This window comes from Sesamum indicum, linkage group LG2 (genome assembly GCF_026168435.1).
Source record: "Sesamum indicum cultivar Baizhima isolate 11 linkage group LG2, ASM2616843v1, whole genome shotgun sequence".
Classification (NCBI taxonomy): domain Eukaryota; kingdom Viridiplantae; phylum Streptophyta; class Magnoliopsida; order Lamiales; family Pedaliaceae; genus Sesamum; species Sesamum indicum.
This window is the reverse complement of record NC_142658.1, coordinates 18,461,405-18,478,073: the sequence shown is the minus strand read 5'-3', so window position 1 is coordinate 18,478,073 and position 16,669 is coordinate 18,461,405. Positions and strand designations below refer to the sequence as shown.

General features: G+C 35.3%; 4 protein-coding genes across 4 annotated transcripts; 3 read left to right on the top strand and 1 right to left on the bottom strand.

Moving 5' to 3' along the window:
• Positions 1–1,015: 1,015 nt before the first annotated feature.
• Positions 1,016–2,485, top strand: LOC105156118 (putative GEM-like protein 8). The gene is made up of 4 exons (XM_011072164.3): positions 1,016–1,477; positions 1,581–1,661; positions 1,765–2,039; positions 2,136–2,485. The coding sequence occupies exons 1-4, from the start codon at positions 1,279–1,281 to the stop codon at positions 2,310–2,312; spliced, it is 732 nt and encodes a 243-aa protein (XP_011070466.2). The 5' UTR covers positions 1,016–1,278; the 3' UTR covers positions 2,313–2,485.
• Positions 2,486–6,532: 4,047 nt separating this feature from the next.
• LOC105156119 (putative GEM-like protein 8) lies at positions 6,533–7,952 on the top strand. Its single transcript, XM_011072166.3, has 4 exons — positions 6,533–6,939; positions 7,043–7,123; positions 7,227–7,501; positions 7,598–7,952. The coding sequence occupies exons 1-4, from the start codon at positions 6,741–6,743 to the stop codon at positions 7,772–7,774; spliced, it is 732 nt and encodes a 243-aa protein (XP_011070468.1). The 5' UTR covers positions 6,533–6,740; the 3' UTR covers positions 7,775–7,952.
• A 2,349-nt stretch (positions 7,953–10,301) lies between these two features.
• On the top strand, positions 10,302–11,835 carry LOC105156116 (putative GEM-like protein 8). The gene is made up of 4 exons (XM_011072163.3): positions 10,302–10,683; positions 10,767–10,847; positions 10,936–11,210; positions 11,325–11,835. Exons 1-4 carry the CDS (start codon positions 10,473–10,475, stop codon positions 11,499–11,501), a joined length of 744 nt encoding a protein of 247 aa, XP_011070465.2. The 5' UTR covers positions 10,302–10,472; the 3' UTR covers positions 11,502–11,835.
• Positions 11,836–12,266: 431 nt separating this feature from the next.
• On the bottom strand, positions 12,267–14,884 carry LOC105156115 (alpha/beta-Hydrolases superfamily protein). Its single transcript, XM_011072161.3, has 5 exons — positions 14,727–14,884; positions 13,728–14,614; positions 13,469–13,574; positions 13,179–13,378; positions 12,267–12,843 (listed from the first exon to the last, which is right to left on the bottom strand). Exons 2-5 carry the CDS (start codon positions 14,471–14,473, stop codon positions 12,573–12,575), a joined length of 1,323 nt encoding a protein of 440 aa, XP_011070463.1. The 5' UTR covers positions 14,474–14,614; positions 14,727–14,884; the 3' UTR covers positions 12,267–12,572.
• Positions 14,885–16,669: the final 1,785 nt, after the last annotated feature.

Genomic DNA, 16,669 nt, shown 5'->3' with positions numbered 1-16,669 from the left:
CTGATATCTTACAAGGTCTCTCAATATATAATGAAGGTTCCTAATGGGGTGTATGAATATCCCCACATCAGACGTCAAGATATCCTTTGATTTTAAACAAAACTAGAAAGAAAGAGACCTCATTCATTGCTTACGCGAGCATATATATATATATATATAGATAGATAAGCCTTAAAAGATCCTTTAATACTTGCGACTTGCATGTGAGCTAGACTCCTTTGCCTTTCTTGCTAAGCAACACGGCTTTTTATATTTCTTTATCCAAATTTTTTATGTTAGAATCTGATCGTGATGGAAGAAGTAGCTCCCCATGTATCTCAACTAATTTATGTCTGGACTACATAGAAAATTTAATGGAACAATTACTTACATCCTCATCCTGAAAAGTTGGCGTAGAGTGAAGATTCAACCCTATAAATTAATATTCTTGTTTACTAAAAATGACATCAGCTGGACAAAGGAACACATTTCTTGAAAAAGACAAATAAAACATGTTGATCATGATCACACGATTTGAAGCTAAATTCATTAGTCTGCATGCAAATTAGTTATCAATGAATCAAGGGAATAACATAAAATTAAAGAGATATATGAGGCTTGTTCTTGAAACGATTCATTCATTTAATTACCTTATCCAAGATCAAGTAAACATAACTAATTATAATATTACATATACCCATGATCAATTCTGAATTTCAGCAAATAAGGAGTTCAAGATTTGGATAGTAAGTGATCATATATATATCTATATATATATATATGTTCTGATCCTCAAACTGAGGAAATTGGTAATCCAAATATGATCAAAGTGCAATCTTATCTGTCTCTTTGTCATATGAAGTTGGTGGACAGTTACATCATAACGCACAGATGACAGCTCATAAAAGTAGATTTACAAGTTGGTTTGGTGTGTGCTTAAAATATGGGCTATTTTTGCAGGTTGGTTAATCTTATCTTGATTAGGGGTGCCGCCCAATCACTAGAAAAAGCAAAAAAGGAAAGAAAACAAGGCAGAAATGCCAACTTTCTGACGCATTTTTGTTCAAAAAGATTGTTGATGAGGAGCTCATGTCTTGGGCTTTATATTTTGATGACACAAAGCTGACTCATGCACTTGAAAAGTTGGTGGTTGAAGATTTCTTATTTCCCTAATTATAAATAGATGATGAAGGCTGAGCAAGTTCGAAGCAGTACAGCAATATTTTCATCAGTTGGTGGTTGAAGATTTAATTCTGAGGCATTTTCAATATCTCATCATCAAGCAAGAAATTAAGTAGAATGGAAGTACAACACAGCAGATCAAGAATTGGACAGAAGAATGATCAAAATGCTATTGGGATTCCAATGATCAGTTCATCAGATTCTGCATTAATGCCCTTCATGGGCGCTTCAAGACAGGCACTTTTAACTGATCCTGCTGTTCAATACCAACTCCTGCCTTCTTCTAATTCCAAACATTGTTCCAAAATCAGACATAGTAAGCTAGCTGGCCCTTCTTCATTTCTTTATGAGTCTGGCCTGATCAAGAGTTCAGAGAACTTTGTGTATTTACTAATGTGATTTTGGGTGTAAAATTGCAGGTAGAGTAGATTCAGTAATTGCCAAGATGATGAAGCTCGGAGAAAGCTTAGATGGTTTCGCTCAAGGAATTAGAGAGCATGGTAACTACTCTCGACACAAGTGCTTAAAGAGATTAATCTATAATCAGATTTATCGTAGTGTCGATGTTATAGCATAGTAATGATTTGTGATGGCTGGCTGCAGTGAGATTAGGACCAAAGCTAGGCGAAACGGTGAAAGGAAAGTTGAGGCTGGGGGCAAGAATACTCCAGGTTGGTGGAGTGGACAAAGTTTTCAGACAGAAATTCAATATCAGAGATGATGAAAAGCTGTTGAATGCTTCTCAGTGCTATTTATCAACAACAGCTGGGCCGATAGCCGGACTCCTTTTCGTTTCAAATCATAGAGTTGCCTTCTGCAGTGACAGATCCATCAAACTCTCTTCTCCAACCGGAAAGCCGCTCAAAGCACATTATAAGGTAATTAGTTAAGTTATCGACCTCGTCGGTCCGTTCTCTATCCTATGCTTGGGCAAAAGATCATGAATAATCCGTGTTATACTTATACATGTGCAGGTGATGATCCCATTGAGAAAAATAAAGAGAGCTGCTGAAAGTGAGAATGTGAAGAAACCAACACAGAAGTATGTGCAAATAGTGACTGATGACAATTTTGAGTTCTGGTTCATGGGATTTCTAAATCATCAAAGGACTTTGAAGTATCTCCAGCAAGCCATCCATCAAGCCAGATGAGACTTTTTAGGCTAAATTAAGTACTGGTCATACCATTCGTAGATGCTAATGTAGAACAATAGAAGGTAGCTATATATGGTCTCAAAAATCTGTACAAATTTGTAAAAACTTAAGGCTCATTTCGTTACCAGTAATGACGAGCTTACGTTATGGTGAAAACTCAGTTATTTCTATGCTCAGCTTCTTAGGAGCAAGACCGGTTGCATTCTGAAATTTAACACATCTTATTAAAGTTAATGTGGTGGTAATAAAATTCAAGAAGTCAGAAAAGATGCAGAATTTCTCGATGGAGCAAAGGTTCTTTAATACAAGAAGTTATCTAATATATAGTTTTCTGTATCTTTAACAACTTCTATAAAATTTTCAGTCATATATATACTAAATATATAATTTTACAAATTCCATGTAATTAGATTGCAGTTGCCATTACCGTATTATCCTTCTAGTCTTGTAATGCCCATAAAAATTGGATGGCTCAAAAAGGTTCAAACGATCCAAAAAAAATAAAGAGATTGCATGAGTTCAAAAGAATACAAGGCCTAAGGTGCCCTAGGTGGCCTAACTCGTGTAAGGCCCTGGGGTACTCCCGAAAGGCCAGTCTGGGTAGAGCATCTAAGGAGTCCGCCAAGAGGTGTCCTAAAATATGAATTGGGCAAAAGAAGTCTGATCGGTCCAAATTCGAGAGAACCCAAATTCAAATAGGTCTCAGGCGGCCCACAAGATAGTTTAGGGACTTAGAAACCCCAACAAAGTTAAAGCCCATATCACGTGGTGCCTATGAGTGGCCAAGCTGGCATCAACATAGAATAACTGGTGGTAAACCTCACAAAATCAAATACGGACCCGCAATCCCCTCAGGGAACATGGCATCTCCAGCAAGAAGTAGCTTATAAATCCTAAAAGTCTGGACTTCAGATTGAAAAAGGTATTACCTCAACCTCCTTGTCGAAAATCTAGGAAAAATATCCTTATCCCTAGGTAATACCTTCATCTGCAACGGATTCCAACTGTCCCAAAACACTTGTAGGTCTCTAACCGCCAGGAGATAACCCTCCACTGAACTTAGAGGGATCTTCCAATTACTGGGGACCTTCCACTGAATCTATGGGGGATTCAACCTTATCCAACCACTTTAAAATTATACTCCACCACATCCGCGATGGATTCAATCTTCTCCAAACGACTGATTGATTGCGTATAAATAGAGAGCTCCCCCCTACGGGATTAAACACTTTGTACCTTCATACCAAAAGCTTGAGCTTAATACTACATGTTTTTTTACATTCATACTATAACTTTCACCTTCATGCTATAACCTTAGATGAAAGGGAATACTTTAATTTCGTACTTAGAGTTTTACTTCAATGTCATTCTCTATCTCTCTCGTACATAGGAAACGAGCAATAAGACTCTTTTTCACTCATTTCCACTCTATTAATTTCTAGCATTCTATTTCACTACTTTCTATTCCAAGTGGACTCGAGCACCTTCTTTTTGGCTTGCATCAATTGGAGATATTTGTAGAACACATAAATGAGACGTGAATATGATGGAAGCCACTAATATCGAAAACAATATTTCCTCGGATACCTCTTTTGGGAGGATGGTTCCCCTCCCGTTGGAGGACCTCAAGTAAATTATTACTACCTCTATTCAATGTCCGACTTCAGCAACCCATCATTATCATTACCAATGTTAATGCCCCTATTAACCGAACTTTCTATATGCAGAGAACTTTACGACAGGAAATCCCCCTTAGGGGAAGGCGAGATCATCCATTCTGCAGTAAGGTACCTAAAACAATTGGAGGTTACATATTGATAGGCTTCAATAAGAACTCCAAGACTGGCAAAGCTGTGTCTTGGAGGCTCCCTGGGAGAACAGGAAGACACCTCCTTTAGCAAAAGAAATCCTAATATACAAACTTCTCTTAGGGAGTATGTACATCATTTTAACTTAGTGGTCTTGGATGCCACTTTTATTACCTTTGGTGTGCTAACATGTGACTTCTTGTTAGGATTGGATGGGTACTCTTCTAATTAAGACTCAAGGCACCCTAGACCTCCTCTATGGAGGCATCCAGGGCCATCTTCGGCCAGAAACCTAGGTTCTTCAACAAGAAGACACAAAAGCTCTATCATATGCAAGTACAAAAAAGCCTTCTCTTCCATAGACGCACATTAGCCCTATCACCTTATCGCTCCTCCTTGTTAGCTGTCGTCCTAAATCCATTCCAAAATTTGGGACGAGAGACATCTTATTATTCAAATTTTTTTCTAACTCAATTTTTTGAGGTTGTTGTTTTTTATCCAAAACCTATCCCAAAAGGGCCATTTTTTTTATAATGAAAGATTCACGATTTTGTTGTATCATCACCATTTTCAACTTTATACTACCTTCACTTTACAATATATTTCCACTTTTCACCTCAAAATGGTCTTCCTGCTATTTATCGATTATTACAAGAAAATCAAGGGGGATTAGGTTTTTTTCCTTTCTGGGGTTGGTTTTGGTTTTTGAGATGAAAGAAATCTCAAGTGCCCTTTTTCTTTTCTTTTTCTTTCATTTTATAGACTCACGTGTTGCACATGTGAGTCATTTTTCCTCTTTTTTATTTTTTTTTTCCATATCATATCCGATATAGTAAAAAAAGTGATTTGCGGTCCAGGCAGCAAAAATCTCAATTAAGAAGCCCAAAGTTTATCCACGTCAACATCATTCGACCAAATTAATTATTTTTTATAGTTGGAGTCCTTAAATCGCACAAAATTAAGGATTTAACGTTACTAAATTATCACTCCAATAACCGAGTCATTTAAAATATCATCCCACAACATAAAACTTAATTTAGCTATATAATATATACATCTATATATATATATATTTATATTGGACAAGGTATAGAGCAAAATTTTCATTTAGAAAAGCCTTTACACGTCAAGATGTGGTTTGATTTCAGACAAAATTAGAAAGAAAGAGACCTTATTCATTCCTTACGGACACATATATATATCCAGATAAGACTAGATCCTTTCATAGCTGTGACTTGCATGAGACCTACACTTTTCTTTTCTGCTTTGCCTTTCCTGCTAAGCAATAGTTTTATATGTCTCATCATTTATACGTCTTTTTTTTTTTTAAATTTTTTATTTATGTTAGAGTTTGAGTCCGACAGCGATGGAAGAAGTAGGTCGCATGTATCTCAACTAATTTGTCTGGACTATATAGAAAATTTAATGAAATTACTACTTACATCCTCATCCTAAAAAGTTGGCTCTCCGACTGAAGATTCAACCCAATATACACAATAAAAAAATTAAGTTGAAATGACCACGGCTTAGAAATCAATACTATTAATCACGATTAAATAAAATCAAAGTAAAAATTTAAATTTTTACCACAATTAATCAATATTCGTTAAGATTTTTAACTATACTCAAAACATTCGCTTTAGTTATCGCTAATGTGTTTGTCACTTCTGTATAAACAACGGCTAATGACTGTTGTGAAGTCGTAGTTGATTTGTATTTACCACGAATTTTTTTTTTTTTGCTATACTTATTAATCGTAGCGAAAACTTATATTTTTTCTAGTGATATAATTGTAATATTCAAGCGCTTTTCCTTTGCGTGATTCAAACTAAAAAAGACAAATGAAGTATCTTGATCGCACGCTATAAATTGATTAGGGTGCATGCAGAATACTCGTCAATCAATCATGGGAATATAATAAAAGAGATCAGCGCTGTTCTTGAAACTATTCATTATACTTTATCCAAGATTAAGTAAAATAATTATAAGCTACAAATTAATATAAAATAGATATACCCATTAATTCTGATTTCTGGCAAAGGACGGTTAAGATTTGGACAAGTCAACTTTTGTAAGCCTATTCTTAATCCTTTTGTGAGAAATTTGGGGATCCAAACATATGAAAAATGCAATCTTATCTGTCTCTTTTGTCAAATGAAGGTGGTGGGCAGTTACATCATAAAGCAGAAATGACAGGTCAAGAAAGTAGAATCACCACATCTGCGTACACTCAGATCAGATTCACCAAACAGGAATATGGGCTATTTTTGCAGGCTTCGTGTAATATTTAGTTAATCTTATCTTGATTAGGGTGCCGCCCAATCACAAGAAAAAGCAAAAAAGAAAGAAAACATGGAAGAAATGCCAACTTTCTGACGCATTTTTGTTCAAAAAGATTGTTGATGAGGAGCTCATGTCTTGGGCTTTATGTTTTGGTGACACAAAGCTGACTCATGCACTTGAAAAGTTGGTGGTTGAAGATTTCTTATTTCCCTAATTATAAATAGATGATGAAGGCTGAGCAAGTTTGAAGCAGTACAGCATTTTCATCAGTTGGTGGTTGAAGATTTAATCCTGAGGCATTTTCAATATCTCATCAAGCAAGAAATTAAGTAGAATGGAAGTACAACACAGCAGATCAAGAATTGGGCAGAAGAATGATCAAAATGCTATTGGGATTCCAATGATCAGCTCATCAGATTCTGCATTAATGTCCTTCATGGGCGCTTCAAGACAGGCACTTTTAACTGATCCTGCTGTTCAATACCAACTCCTGCCTTCTCCTAATTCCAAACATTGTTCCAAAATCAGACATAGTAAGCTAGCTGGCCCTTCTTCATTTCTTTATCAGTCTGGCCTGATCAAGAGTTCAGAGAACTTTGTGTATTTACTAATGTGATTTTGGGTGTAAAATTGCAGGTAGAGTAGATTCAGTAATTGCCAAGATGATGAAGCTCGGAGAAAGCTTAGATGGTTTCGCTCAAGGAATTAGAGAGCATGGTAACTACTCTCGACACAAGTGCTTAAAGAGATTAATCTATAATCAGATTTATCGTAGTGTCGATGTTATAGCATAGTAATGATTTGTGATGGCTGGCTGCAGTGAGATTAGGACCAAAGCTAGGCGAAACGGTGAAAGGAAAGTTGAGGCTGGGGGCAAGAATACTCCAGGTTGGTGGATTGGAGAAAGTTTTTAGGCAGAAATTCAATATCAGAGATGAGGAAAAGCTGTTGAATGCTTCTCAGTGCTATTTATCAACAACAGCTGGGCCGATAGCCGGACTCCTCTTCGTTTCAAATCATAGAGTTGCCTTCTGCAGTGACAGATCCATCAAACTCCCTTCTCCAACCAGAAAGCCGCTTAAAGCACATTATAAGGTAATTAGTTAAGTTATCGACCATTTCGGTCCGTTCTCTATCCTATGCTTCGGCAAAAGATCATGAATAATCCGTGTTATACTTTTACATGTGCAGGTGATGATCCCATTGAGAAAAATAAAGAGAGCTGCTGAAAGTGAGAATGTGAAGAAACCAACACAGAAGTATGTGCAAATAGTGACTGATGACAATTTTGAGTTCTGGTTCATGGGATTTCTAAATCATCAAAGGACTTTGAAGTATCTCCAGCAAGCCATCCATCAAGCCAGATGAGACTTTTTAGGCTGAAGTGTTCAGATCATTCGATGTTTTGGTATGTAAGGAAGAAGCTAGCTATATATACACTCTCATATTAACTGTAAATTAAAATTGTAAAAATGCAAACTCATTTCATTACAACGACAAATGTTCATTATGGTGAAAGAATGAACTCAGTTATTTCTATCCTTCATCTTCTCTTGAGCAAGACTGATTCGCATTTTAAGACATGAATACGGGTTCGTCTCTAAAAGCAAAACATTCGTCCTTCAAATATGCGACGATATTTCCGACGCTATAGACGGTAGCTCAAGGTCACATGGGTAAATTAGAGACGGAAATCTCGTCTCTGATTGTAAATGAATGCATTCCATCTCTAATTCTGTCAAATAATAAAACAACTTTAAACTAATTACAAACACATCAGCCAACAAATTATTTCCACAACCAACAACAATATAGGCGAAGTCATAACATCGTCCGACAAGTTCTTTTCACGATCAAAAGCAATATACACAAAGTCATAACTAAGATCATTTTGCCGTTTATATTATGGGATAGTGCTATAAACCTGATTTAAGATCGATGTCTAGGTATGGTAACTCAACATTATTTGAGTCATCAAGCTTCCTCTCATGCAGTCAAATTAAGTGAAAATATCATTTTGGACCCGCATGCTAATTTATTACAGATGAAAACCCTAATTGAATAATATATTCACTATAAATAAATTTATTATTTCCTACACTATCAATCATTATAGATTAAAAATTATAATAAATGAATACTATATACTATGATCAGACACAATCGATGCCAAAAATATAATTTTAATTAGCAAGTGAAATTTTTATTTTTAATTTATATTATGTAATACAAGAAATTTTCTTGCTAATGAGTTTAGCAATGAAAATTCACTTGCTAATGAATTTAATAACAAATTATTTAAAATATATATTAAACAATATAGATTAGCAACAAGAATTTTACTTGTTAATTAGCTCCGCACTAATTTTAACATCAAATTTCTTCGTAATATTGAGTCAATTTTTTGTAGTTACTGAAATTTAGATTTTTTTGTTTAACTCGTAATATGATTTACTTAAATTATTACATATGAAACGAATATTCTTTAATTACTTTTGCTAATGAATTATTTTTCACCACAATTTCAAGTTTGAGAATAAAATTTTATTTTATTTTATAGTAAAATTCTTAATATATATAAAGAGAAAAAAAAGAATAATTTTAGTCCTGCAGCATACAGGATAGCATTTGGTCCTGCACAAATTAACTTTTGTTATTTAGTCATGTAATTTTAAAATTTTAGCAATTTTAGTTCTAAATTTCATGTGACTCAATTAAATTGGGGATTCCAAAAGGAAAACAATTAGAATTATTAAAATTTTAAAGTAACGAAATTAATTTGTGTAGGACCAGAAATGCCACCTCCTAAGTTACAAGATTAAAATTATACTTTTTTTTTTTTTCTCTAATTAAGAGTCACGCGAATGCAAGGCCACGCGGCCATAAATTATGACATAGACTCAACCACTTGGATCGACCTAAGAAGATGGCTCCTCCTAAGTGCAATTGAAGTCGCGAACCTAAGCCATGGACCTTCTTTGAGAAAGATGTTAGTATAATGTACTTATAAGGATTTTTATATAAAATTTTATCACTGAATAAAATTATACTTGTAAATATGATTATACCATAAAAAATTGTAATTTAATTTTAACTTATAAATAATAAAAGGTGTTTGTGTAACTAAATTTAATTTCAGGGGTCAACGAAATTTAGCCATAAAGGAAAAGGATGAATGTTATTTTAATAGGGATTATTCGGATGAAATAAATGTGTATAATAACTCATAATTTTATTTAGGATGAAGCAAAATGTAATAAGCCACAAACCATAAAGCTTGCCCGTGAAGATATCTAACAATTAACGAAAATGAGGCAGTCAAATGTTTGGACAAGAAACTAACGATTATGGTATTCATCAAATACATGAAAAAGCAAATCCAACTTTTCTTTTGATTTGTTGGTTCATTGGAAGGTGGTGGTTACATCAAAAAGCACAAATGCCAGCTCAAGAAAGTACTAATACCTATCTGCATGCAGTCGGATCAAGAAAAGCCACAAGTTTGTTGAAGTGTAGAGTCTGATCCAATGTTACATTTAAATTCGAGGATTGTGTAATCGTGGATGAAAGAGAATTTCTCGAACCATGTAAATCTTTCTTGCCACTGATTTTCTCTTTTATATGTTTTGAACACGTTTACGGTCCGACTAAAGTCGCTTCCTAACAAACTTTGGTGGATGTTTGCGATTGAGAATCTATTTATTCCTCAATACTTTCTTAACAACTGTCTAATTGCAGACCTCTTGTAATAATGACTAAAATCTTGTGTTCATTAGAGTTGCCACCTAAGAAATCAAGAAAAGAGAAGAAGGGAAAAGAAAGCAGAGAGACCAACTTTGTGATGTGTTTTTGTCAAAAAAGATTGTTCAGACACCTTTAGTTTTTTGGTGGTCGTGACACAAAGCTGACTCATGCAAATGAAAAGCTATGTTCGAACAACCGTGTCTTCTTTTCCATATTTAAATAGAGTAGGCCTGAGAAAGGTTGGATCAGAGCAAGTATCTGGTTGGAGACTGATATTTAGAGTTGGTGAGAGCATTCTGAAGCAGTTCATCATCTTGGTTGCATGCAACTGAAGGAGGGAAGTGGAATGGAACCAAAACACAGCAAATCAAGAACTGGGATGAGCGAACGTGGTTTTGGGGTACCGAACGCCTCATCACAGTATGCGGTCTCGGTTAAGAGCACTGGGGAGAAAGCACTTTTACCTGATCCTGCTGCTCATCAATGCCAACTTCTGCCTTCTCCTTCTAGACATTATTCCAAAATCAGACACGGTATGCAAATCAGGAATTTGCGGCTTTGTCGTTGTGAACAAGTTTGAATCTTACTGATGTGATCTTCTGTGGGAAAAATGCAGGTAGAGTAGATTCCGTCATTGCTAAGATGATGAGACTCGGAGAAAGCATGGACGTTTTTGCTCAAGGAATCCGAGAACATGGTAACTACTTTAAAAAAAAGTTGAAGACATTGTATGATAATATGACAGTGTTGATGTATTGATATTGCAGTATTTATGAATCCTGCAGTGAGATTAGGACCCAAGTTGAGCGAAACAGTAAAAGGAAAGCTGAGTTTGGGGGCGAGAATCCTTCAGGTTGGTGGAGTGGAGAAAGTGTTCAAGCAGAAGTTCAAAATTGGCGATGATGAAAAGCTGTTGAAGGCTTCTCAGTGCTATTTATCGACAACAGCTGGGCCGATAGCTGGAGTACTCTTCATTTCAAATAATAGAGTTGCCTTCTGCAGTGAGAGATCCATCAAACTCTCTTCTCCGACTGGAAAGCTACTCAAAGCACATTATAAGGTAAGTGAAATTACATAATCTTCTTGCATCAGCTCCATGGAATTATAACCTCATTATGTATCCTATCCAAAGATGGAATAAAAAAACCTTAAACATTACCGTATCTATGTGCAGGTGATGATTCCATTGAGGAAAATAAAGAGAGCCACTGAAAGTGAGAATGTGAAAAAACCAACACAGAAGTATGTGCAGATAGTGACTGAGGACAACTTTGAGTTCTGGTTCATGGGATTTCTGAATCACCGAAGTACTTTGAAGTATCTGCAGCAGGCAATTCATGATGCAAGATGAGACTTTAGCCTGAAGAACTCAAATGATATAATCTCCCCCCCCCCCCCCCCCCATAGATGCTAGTGACAGAAGGTAGCTATAGTGTGACAAATCTGTACAAATTTGTAAAAACATTATCAGGCCTTTTGTCTGTAAAGATGAGTTTACATAATATTTTGAATAGGCCCTGCGTAGCCGTAAACTGAGTATTTGTAGAGGTATAATACCTATTCCATCTCCCAAAGCATCCAAATAGCAAACTGTGGTGTTAAACATTAGCAACAAACTTTGCTAACGTTAGCCCAGGTTGTACTTGAAGATAACTTCTTGAACCTGTAATTTAGCATTCACCTTATGCGTTACTTGTCATAATTGGCTAAGTAAAAAGTTAAGCTTCAACTTATTTCAACCCATCAATTTCTAAGCATCGATCCAAATTGCACAAGGCATGACAAGTAGCAACCAACCATACTTGAAAGCATTTACTTGTGGATGTCAACATAAGGGACAAACATAGAACTGAAGGTCCAAATTCGTAGCAATGCATACCACACATTAAACCAAGGAAAGCTCAATTGCAACCGACTTCGTCTTGTGGCCTACAAACTACCTTGTAGCACCATCAGCTCACAATGATAAAATCTGGCTATGTTATGTATGCTATAACGACATTGGCCATCAAGTGAACAAGGCCAAACTTTGCAAGGAAATACCATTCCAGTTGAGTCATAACATATTACATTGCGAGAATCATACACACCAACAGAACTATAGAAGACAATCTCATACGTAAAAATTTGTATGAACATGAAAGATAGAACCCACTAATTAATACACAAATTTGGTAGGCACTCATCAAAGAGTAGGCGAAGTGCTTCTGCAAGCATAATCAGGAAGAAGTTTGTATATTGATGGTAATGGATCCAAGCATTTCTTTAACTCTATACATCAAAATCAAAGTGTAAGTACAAGTGGAAGGAAGAGGAGACGAAAGTGTAAGGGGATATTCTTTAACTCTTAAGAGATGGGAGAAAAGTACAGAATAAAGAAACAAGAATAATAGAAAGAATCAGGGATTATTTAGCAGCCTAGTCAAGAAGAGCGTTTACAGCATGTCAGCACACAATCCTCCAAAAACTGGGTGAGCTGTGAAGAATACAGTTTTGGGTCGCTCCGGAAATGATCGACATGGGGTGTGGAAATGAAGTCACAAGCTCTGACCTCACGTCCACTCTTTCGCTGCTTCTCTATGAAGGACTCAACAGAAGGTGCTGGAATCACTTTGTCAGCTGAGCTATATATGTATAGCTGTGGACAGCTGGGTTGTTCTGATGTTAATAGGCTCAGCACGTCAGAAAGCCGCCTGTAATTTAAGAACATACTAATTAATATATAAAACATATCCAAATGAAAATGCAAAAGTTCCCAATTCAAATAATTGCATTGCGTGGTGTGCAAAGGATCAGATGGATTCATGGATATCTTATATAACTGAATAACACAACAAAAGCATGACCACAAATGTGAAATCAATTGCATGCTGAAATATCAGGTAGTAATAGTTTTGTTTAATAAATAGATACAAGTTGGTAAAGCTATCAGATATATCGTATAATTTTGATTGTAAAAATCCTCCATTCAACTGAGAAAAATTTGCAAAAAGACGGAAAGTTCAGAATGATCATGAATGTCAGTTACCTGTTTATGGAAGGATAATTCAAAACCATCCCAAAGAACTTCTCCAGAACGAGGAGCAGCGCTGCTTCAGTTAATGCAGGTTTGACTTCAATGGAGGTTCTGGTTCCAATTGTCACCTCTGCATCAGGTTTCCTAACAGAACCTTTTGTTGCAACACTATTTTTCTTCAGAAATGCAGCAGAAAATCCAGAGGCGAAAACCTAGAGAACGTAGACGGAAAGTCAAACAAATTTGTCCATATATACAAGAGAAAGATAATTATTGAAAAGATGAACCACAATCAACATTACCTGTGGATCAGGAGCTGCAACAGGAGCAGAATCCACAATGCAGCCTCTAATCCTCCCTGCTAGAGCAGAATCCTGCTGCCGAAACTTTTCCAAAATGACTCCATATCTACAAGACAAACAAGAGATACATCAAGATATTACTTCACAAACACCACTGGAAATTCATCCCTTTGATCTCATTTTCTATTCCATTTCTACTTCCTGTGGTATACAAAATTTTGGATGGGTTGGGTGAACAGACTGAAGTGATTAAACTTACGTCAGCCATCCCGTATTACTAAACGTGTGGAAGACCAAATTCTTCCCATGCTCCTCTTCCAACCATTCGGCGAGATGGTTCACAAGCAATTCTATATCCTGCTCGGCTTGTCCCCCAACTTGATAGCTGAGGACCTTAGACATTGGAAAAGTAAATGTAATGGCATGAAAGCCTCTGGAGGTATACCACTCTGCATACCTACTCAGATGCTTTTGCTTAGCACCCAACCATCCTAGCAACACAACTACTGTCCGAGACTTAGCCGACAAACAATCAGAAACCCCAGATACATCAACAGAGTTAGGATCCGGCAAATGCCATCTATACAAAACATCTGATGGCAATGGAGGATAGCTATAAGAATATGTAGCCGGTTTAGCGGACTTTGCCAAATCGGCTGATTGGTATAAATTGAGTAAAACGGGGGACGACGCCACCAAAGAATAATTAGCACTGGTGTTTGGAATTGGTATGTGTACATTAGGCATGGGGATTCGAATTCCGGTAACAAAAGACAGTTGGGATAACTTGGAAACCGAAATTCGGGACACCCAAGAAGAATTTAAATCATCTAATGAATGTAAAGAAGCAGAAGAAGAAGGGGGGTTCGATTGCTCCAAGGAAGAGCAGGTATCTGATGATCTAATAGGCCGCAATTTATCATAACAATCAGCAGAAACAGATGCTACGGCTAAGGCAGAGGCCGCAAGAACCGGCCTCTGCAAGATCCCAGACAAGGAACCCATTATAAATTTCTCCAATTTGTCATACCAAAATCACGAAAATACTGAACAGAAGAATCCCTTCACATTAATGACCAACAGCAAAATCTGTCAAAAATGAATCGCTTACAGACCCACAAATCCAAGAACCAGAACTCGAACCACCTGCGTCAAAGTGACAAAGAATACGGCTTTCAAATGCAGTAATAATCCCAGAAAAAATTTAACCAGAAAACAACAAGAAATCGTCGAATTCCAATAGGTTTGGCAAACTCACCTGCTTTTCTCGGTGGGTTTTATACATAACCGGAGAAGAATTCAAAACGGGCTGTCATTCAAATTGACAGCCCCACAACACCCGCCGACCCAAAGAGTGCTATTTCCGCAAAGTCAAACTTTTAGCTCTTCAACGCGTTCCCAAACAACGAATCAAAGACCCATAATCCCAATTTATGCACGTTTATATGAAATTTGAAGAAATGAACATGGTTCAGTTTTTTCCTTTTTCTTTTATTTTTTTTGGGATTAACAATGAAAATAAAGATGTGGTACAGAGACACGCCACGTGGAAAATGAATATTTATAAGAGAAATAAATACCATGAAATGTTTTCTGACACCTTTTTATTTATTTTTAGAATTTCACAAATAAGATTTTTATTTCAAAAAATTTCAAATATATTCATCTAATTAAACGTGAAAATGTTAATTTTTTCATTTACCATTATTAATTAATATTTAATTCACATATAAAACTTTGATACAGTTCAGATAAATAAACATACTTTTGATTAAGAATACGATCGGATTATCGCAATATCGAATGTGATTTTATATTTAATTAATAATTTTTTTAAATAAAAAAAAGTGATAGATATTGATAGTGCAAGGCGAATTAAAATTTAGATATTATTAATAAATTAATTTAATTATTTTTTCTCATCATAACATCTAATCATCTGGTAGTTGAATTTTTGCATAAATTATTTTTAATAATACAGAACAAAAATATCTAAACGAAATCTTATATAAAAATTAATATGAAAAAATTTAGATATTATTTTAGCAATAAATAGCTTTTTGTCTTAAAATAATTTATTTATCAAATTTAGAAGAGTATATGCAAAAATAATGATAATAATTCCAAAAAGAAAAAGAGAAAATAGGGACAAATATTGGTGAAAGTGAAATAATGGTCCACTAATGTAATTTCCATATGTTTTGGAATAGTGAAGTTTCCTAGTCCCAACAATGTCGTGCACTACTATTTTAATAATTCACAAATCACAATTTCCTATGATGTAATATTTTATTTCCCTTCTAGATAGGAAAAGGCACAAATACCCTTGGCCCAGGGGCAAATTGCACAGTAGAGAGGGTGGGAAAAGGGGGCAAAATAGTAATTTAATAACGAGTCATTTTTTAAATTTATCATAATTCTAAACATCATTTGGTTATTCAAAATATTATAAATACTCTTTAAAAATTAATGATAGTCGAACAAGTACCCCTGCATCACCGACCATTGTAGGGAATATTTATTAATTTTAAAGAGATCTTTGTAATTTTTCAAACAACAAGGGAGTATTTGTAATTATGATAAATTTCAAGGGAGCCCTTTGTAATTTAACCACCCAAAGAAAAATAAGTGAACTCGATGATGTTTATATGAATTTGTATTTACATGAATTATGAATGGTTGTATTGAAATGTGGTGACGTTGTCTCGTGTGATTCAGTATTTGATAGTTTATGTGTGTGTAAATTCATATGAACAATATTGTTAATCCTAAAAGAATCATCAGTAAGAAAAATAAGGATGTTTTTCTATATTGTGTTTGGATTGATATATTTCAGATTTAAGAATTTCAAATTCATAATAATAAATCCACTTAACTTGTTTGGATAATTCCATGCTTCATAGCATTTGAAAATCTTTAATTGTCATTTTAAGCTACTTTTAGTAATAATACGATGGACGATGGGCTTCAACTCCATCGGACACAAAGTCATTTGAAATTTTTTTTTCAAATAGTCGTTAAATTTTTTCGCATCCAAACAATGTCTTACATCCACGTAATGCATATCAGGTTCATTTCGACGAATGATGTTTTAATTTAATGGTTAAGTTTGATGCCCCATGAACAAATTTGTGGATTTTTATCTCACTTTACGTACGTTTATTATAATTTATTTTATTATTTTTAGTTATATTGATGTAA

Bases quoted from the DNA above. Each gene is read 5' to 3' on its own strand.
- LOC105156118 (XM_011072164.3), top strand. From the start codon at position 1,279: ATGGAAGTACAACACAGCAGATCAAGAATTGGACAGAAGAATGATCAA. The intron at 1,478-1,580 runs GTAAGCTAGCTG...GTAAAATTGCAG, and splicing joins TTGTTCCAAAATCAGACATA to GTAGAGTAGATTCAGTAATT. The intron at 2,040-2,135 runs GTAATTAGTTAA...ATACATGTGCAG, and splicing joins CGCTCAAAGCACATTATAAG to GTGATGATCCCATTGAGAAA.
- LOC105156116 (XM_011072163.3), top strand. From the start codon at position 10,473: ATGCAACTGAAGGAGGGAAGTGGAATGGAACCAAAACACAGCAAATCA. The intron at 10,684-10,766 runs GTATGCAAATCA...GGAAAAATGCAG, and splicing joins TTATTCCAAAATCAGACACG to GTAGAGTAGATTCCGTCATT. The intron at 10,848-10,935 runs GTAACTACTTTA...TGAATCCTGCAG, and splicing joins TCAAGGAATCCGAGAACATG to TGAGATTAGGACCCAAGTTG.
- LOC105156119 (XM_011072166.3), top strand. From the start codon at position 6,741: ATGGAAGTACAACACAGCAGATCAAGAATTGGGCAGAAGAATGATCAA. The intron at 6,940-7,042 runs GTAAGCTAGCTG...GTAAAATTGCAG, and splicing joins TTGTTCCAAAATCAGACATA to GTAGAGTAGATTCAGTAATT. The intron at 7,502-7,597 runs GTAATTAGTTAA...TTACATGTGCAG, and splicing joins CGCTTAAAGCACATTATAAG to GTGATGATCCCATTGAGAAA.
- LOC105156115 (XM_011072161.3), bottom strand. From the start codon at position 14,473: ATGGGTTCCTTGTCTGGGATCTTGCAGAGGCCGGTTCTTGCGGCCTCT. The intron at 13,379-13,468 runs GTAATGTTGATT...TACGTTCTCTAG, and splicing joins TTGCAGCTCCTGATCCACAG to GTTTTCGCCTCTGGATTTTC. The intron at 12,844-13,178 runs GTAACTGACATT...CTTAAATTACAG, and splicing joins AATTATCCTTCCATAAACAG to GCGGCTTTCTGACGTGCTGA.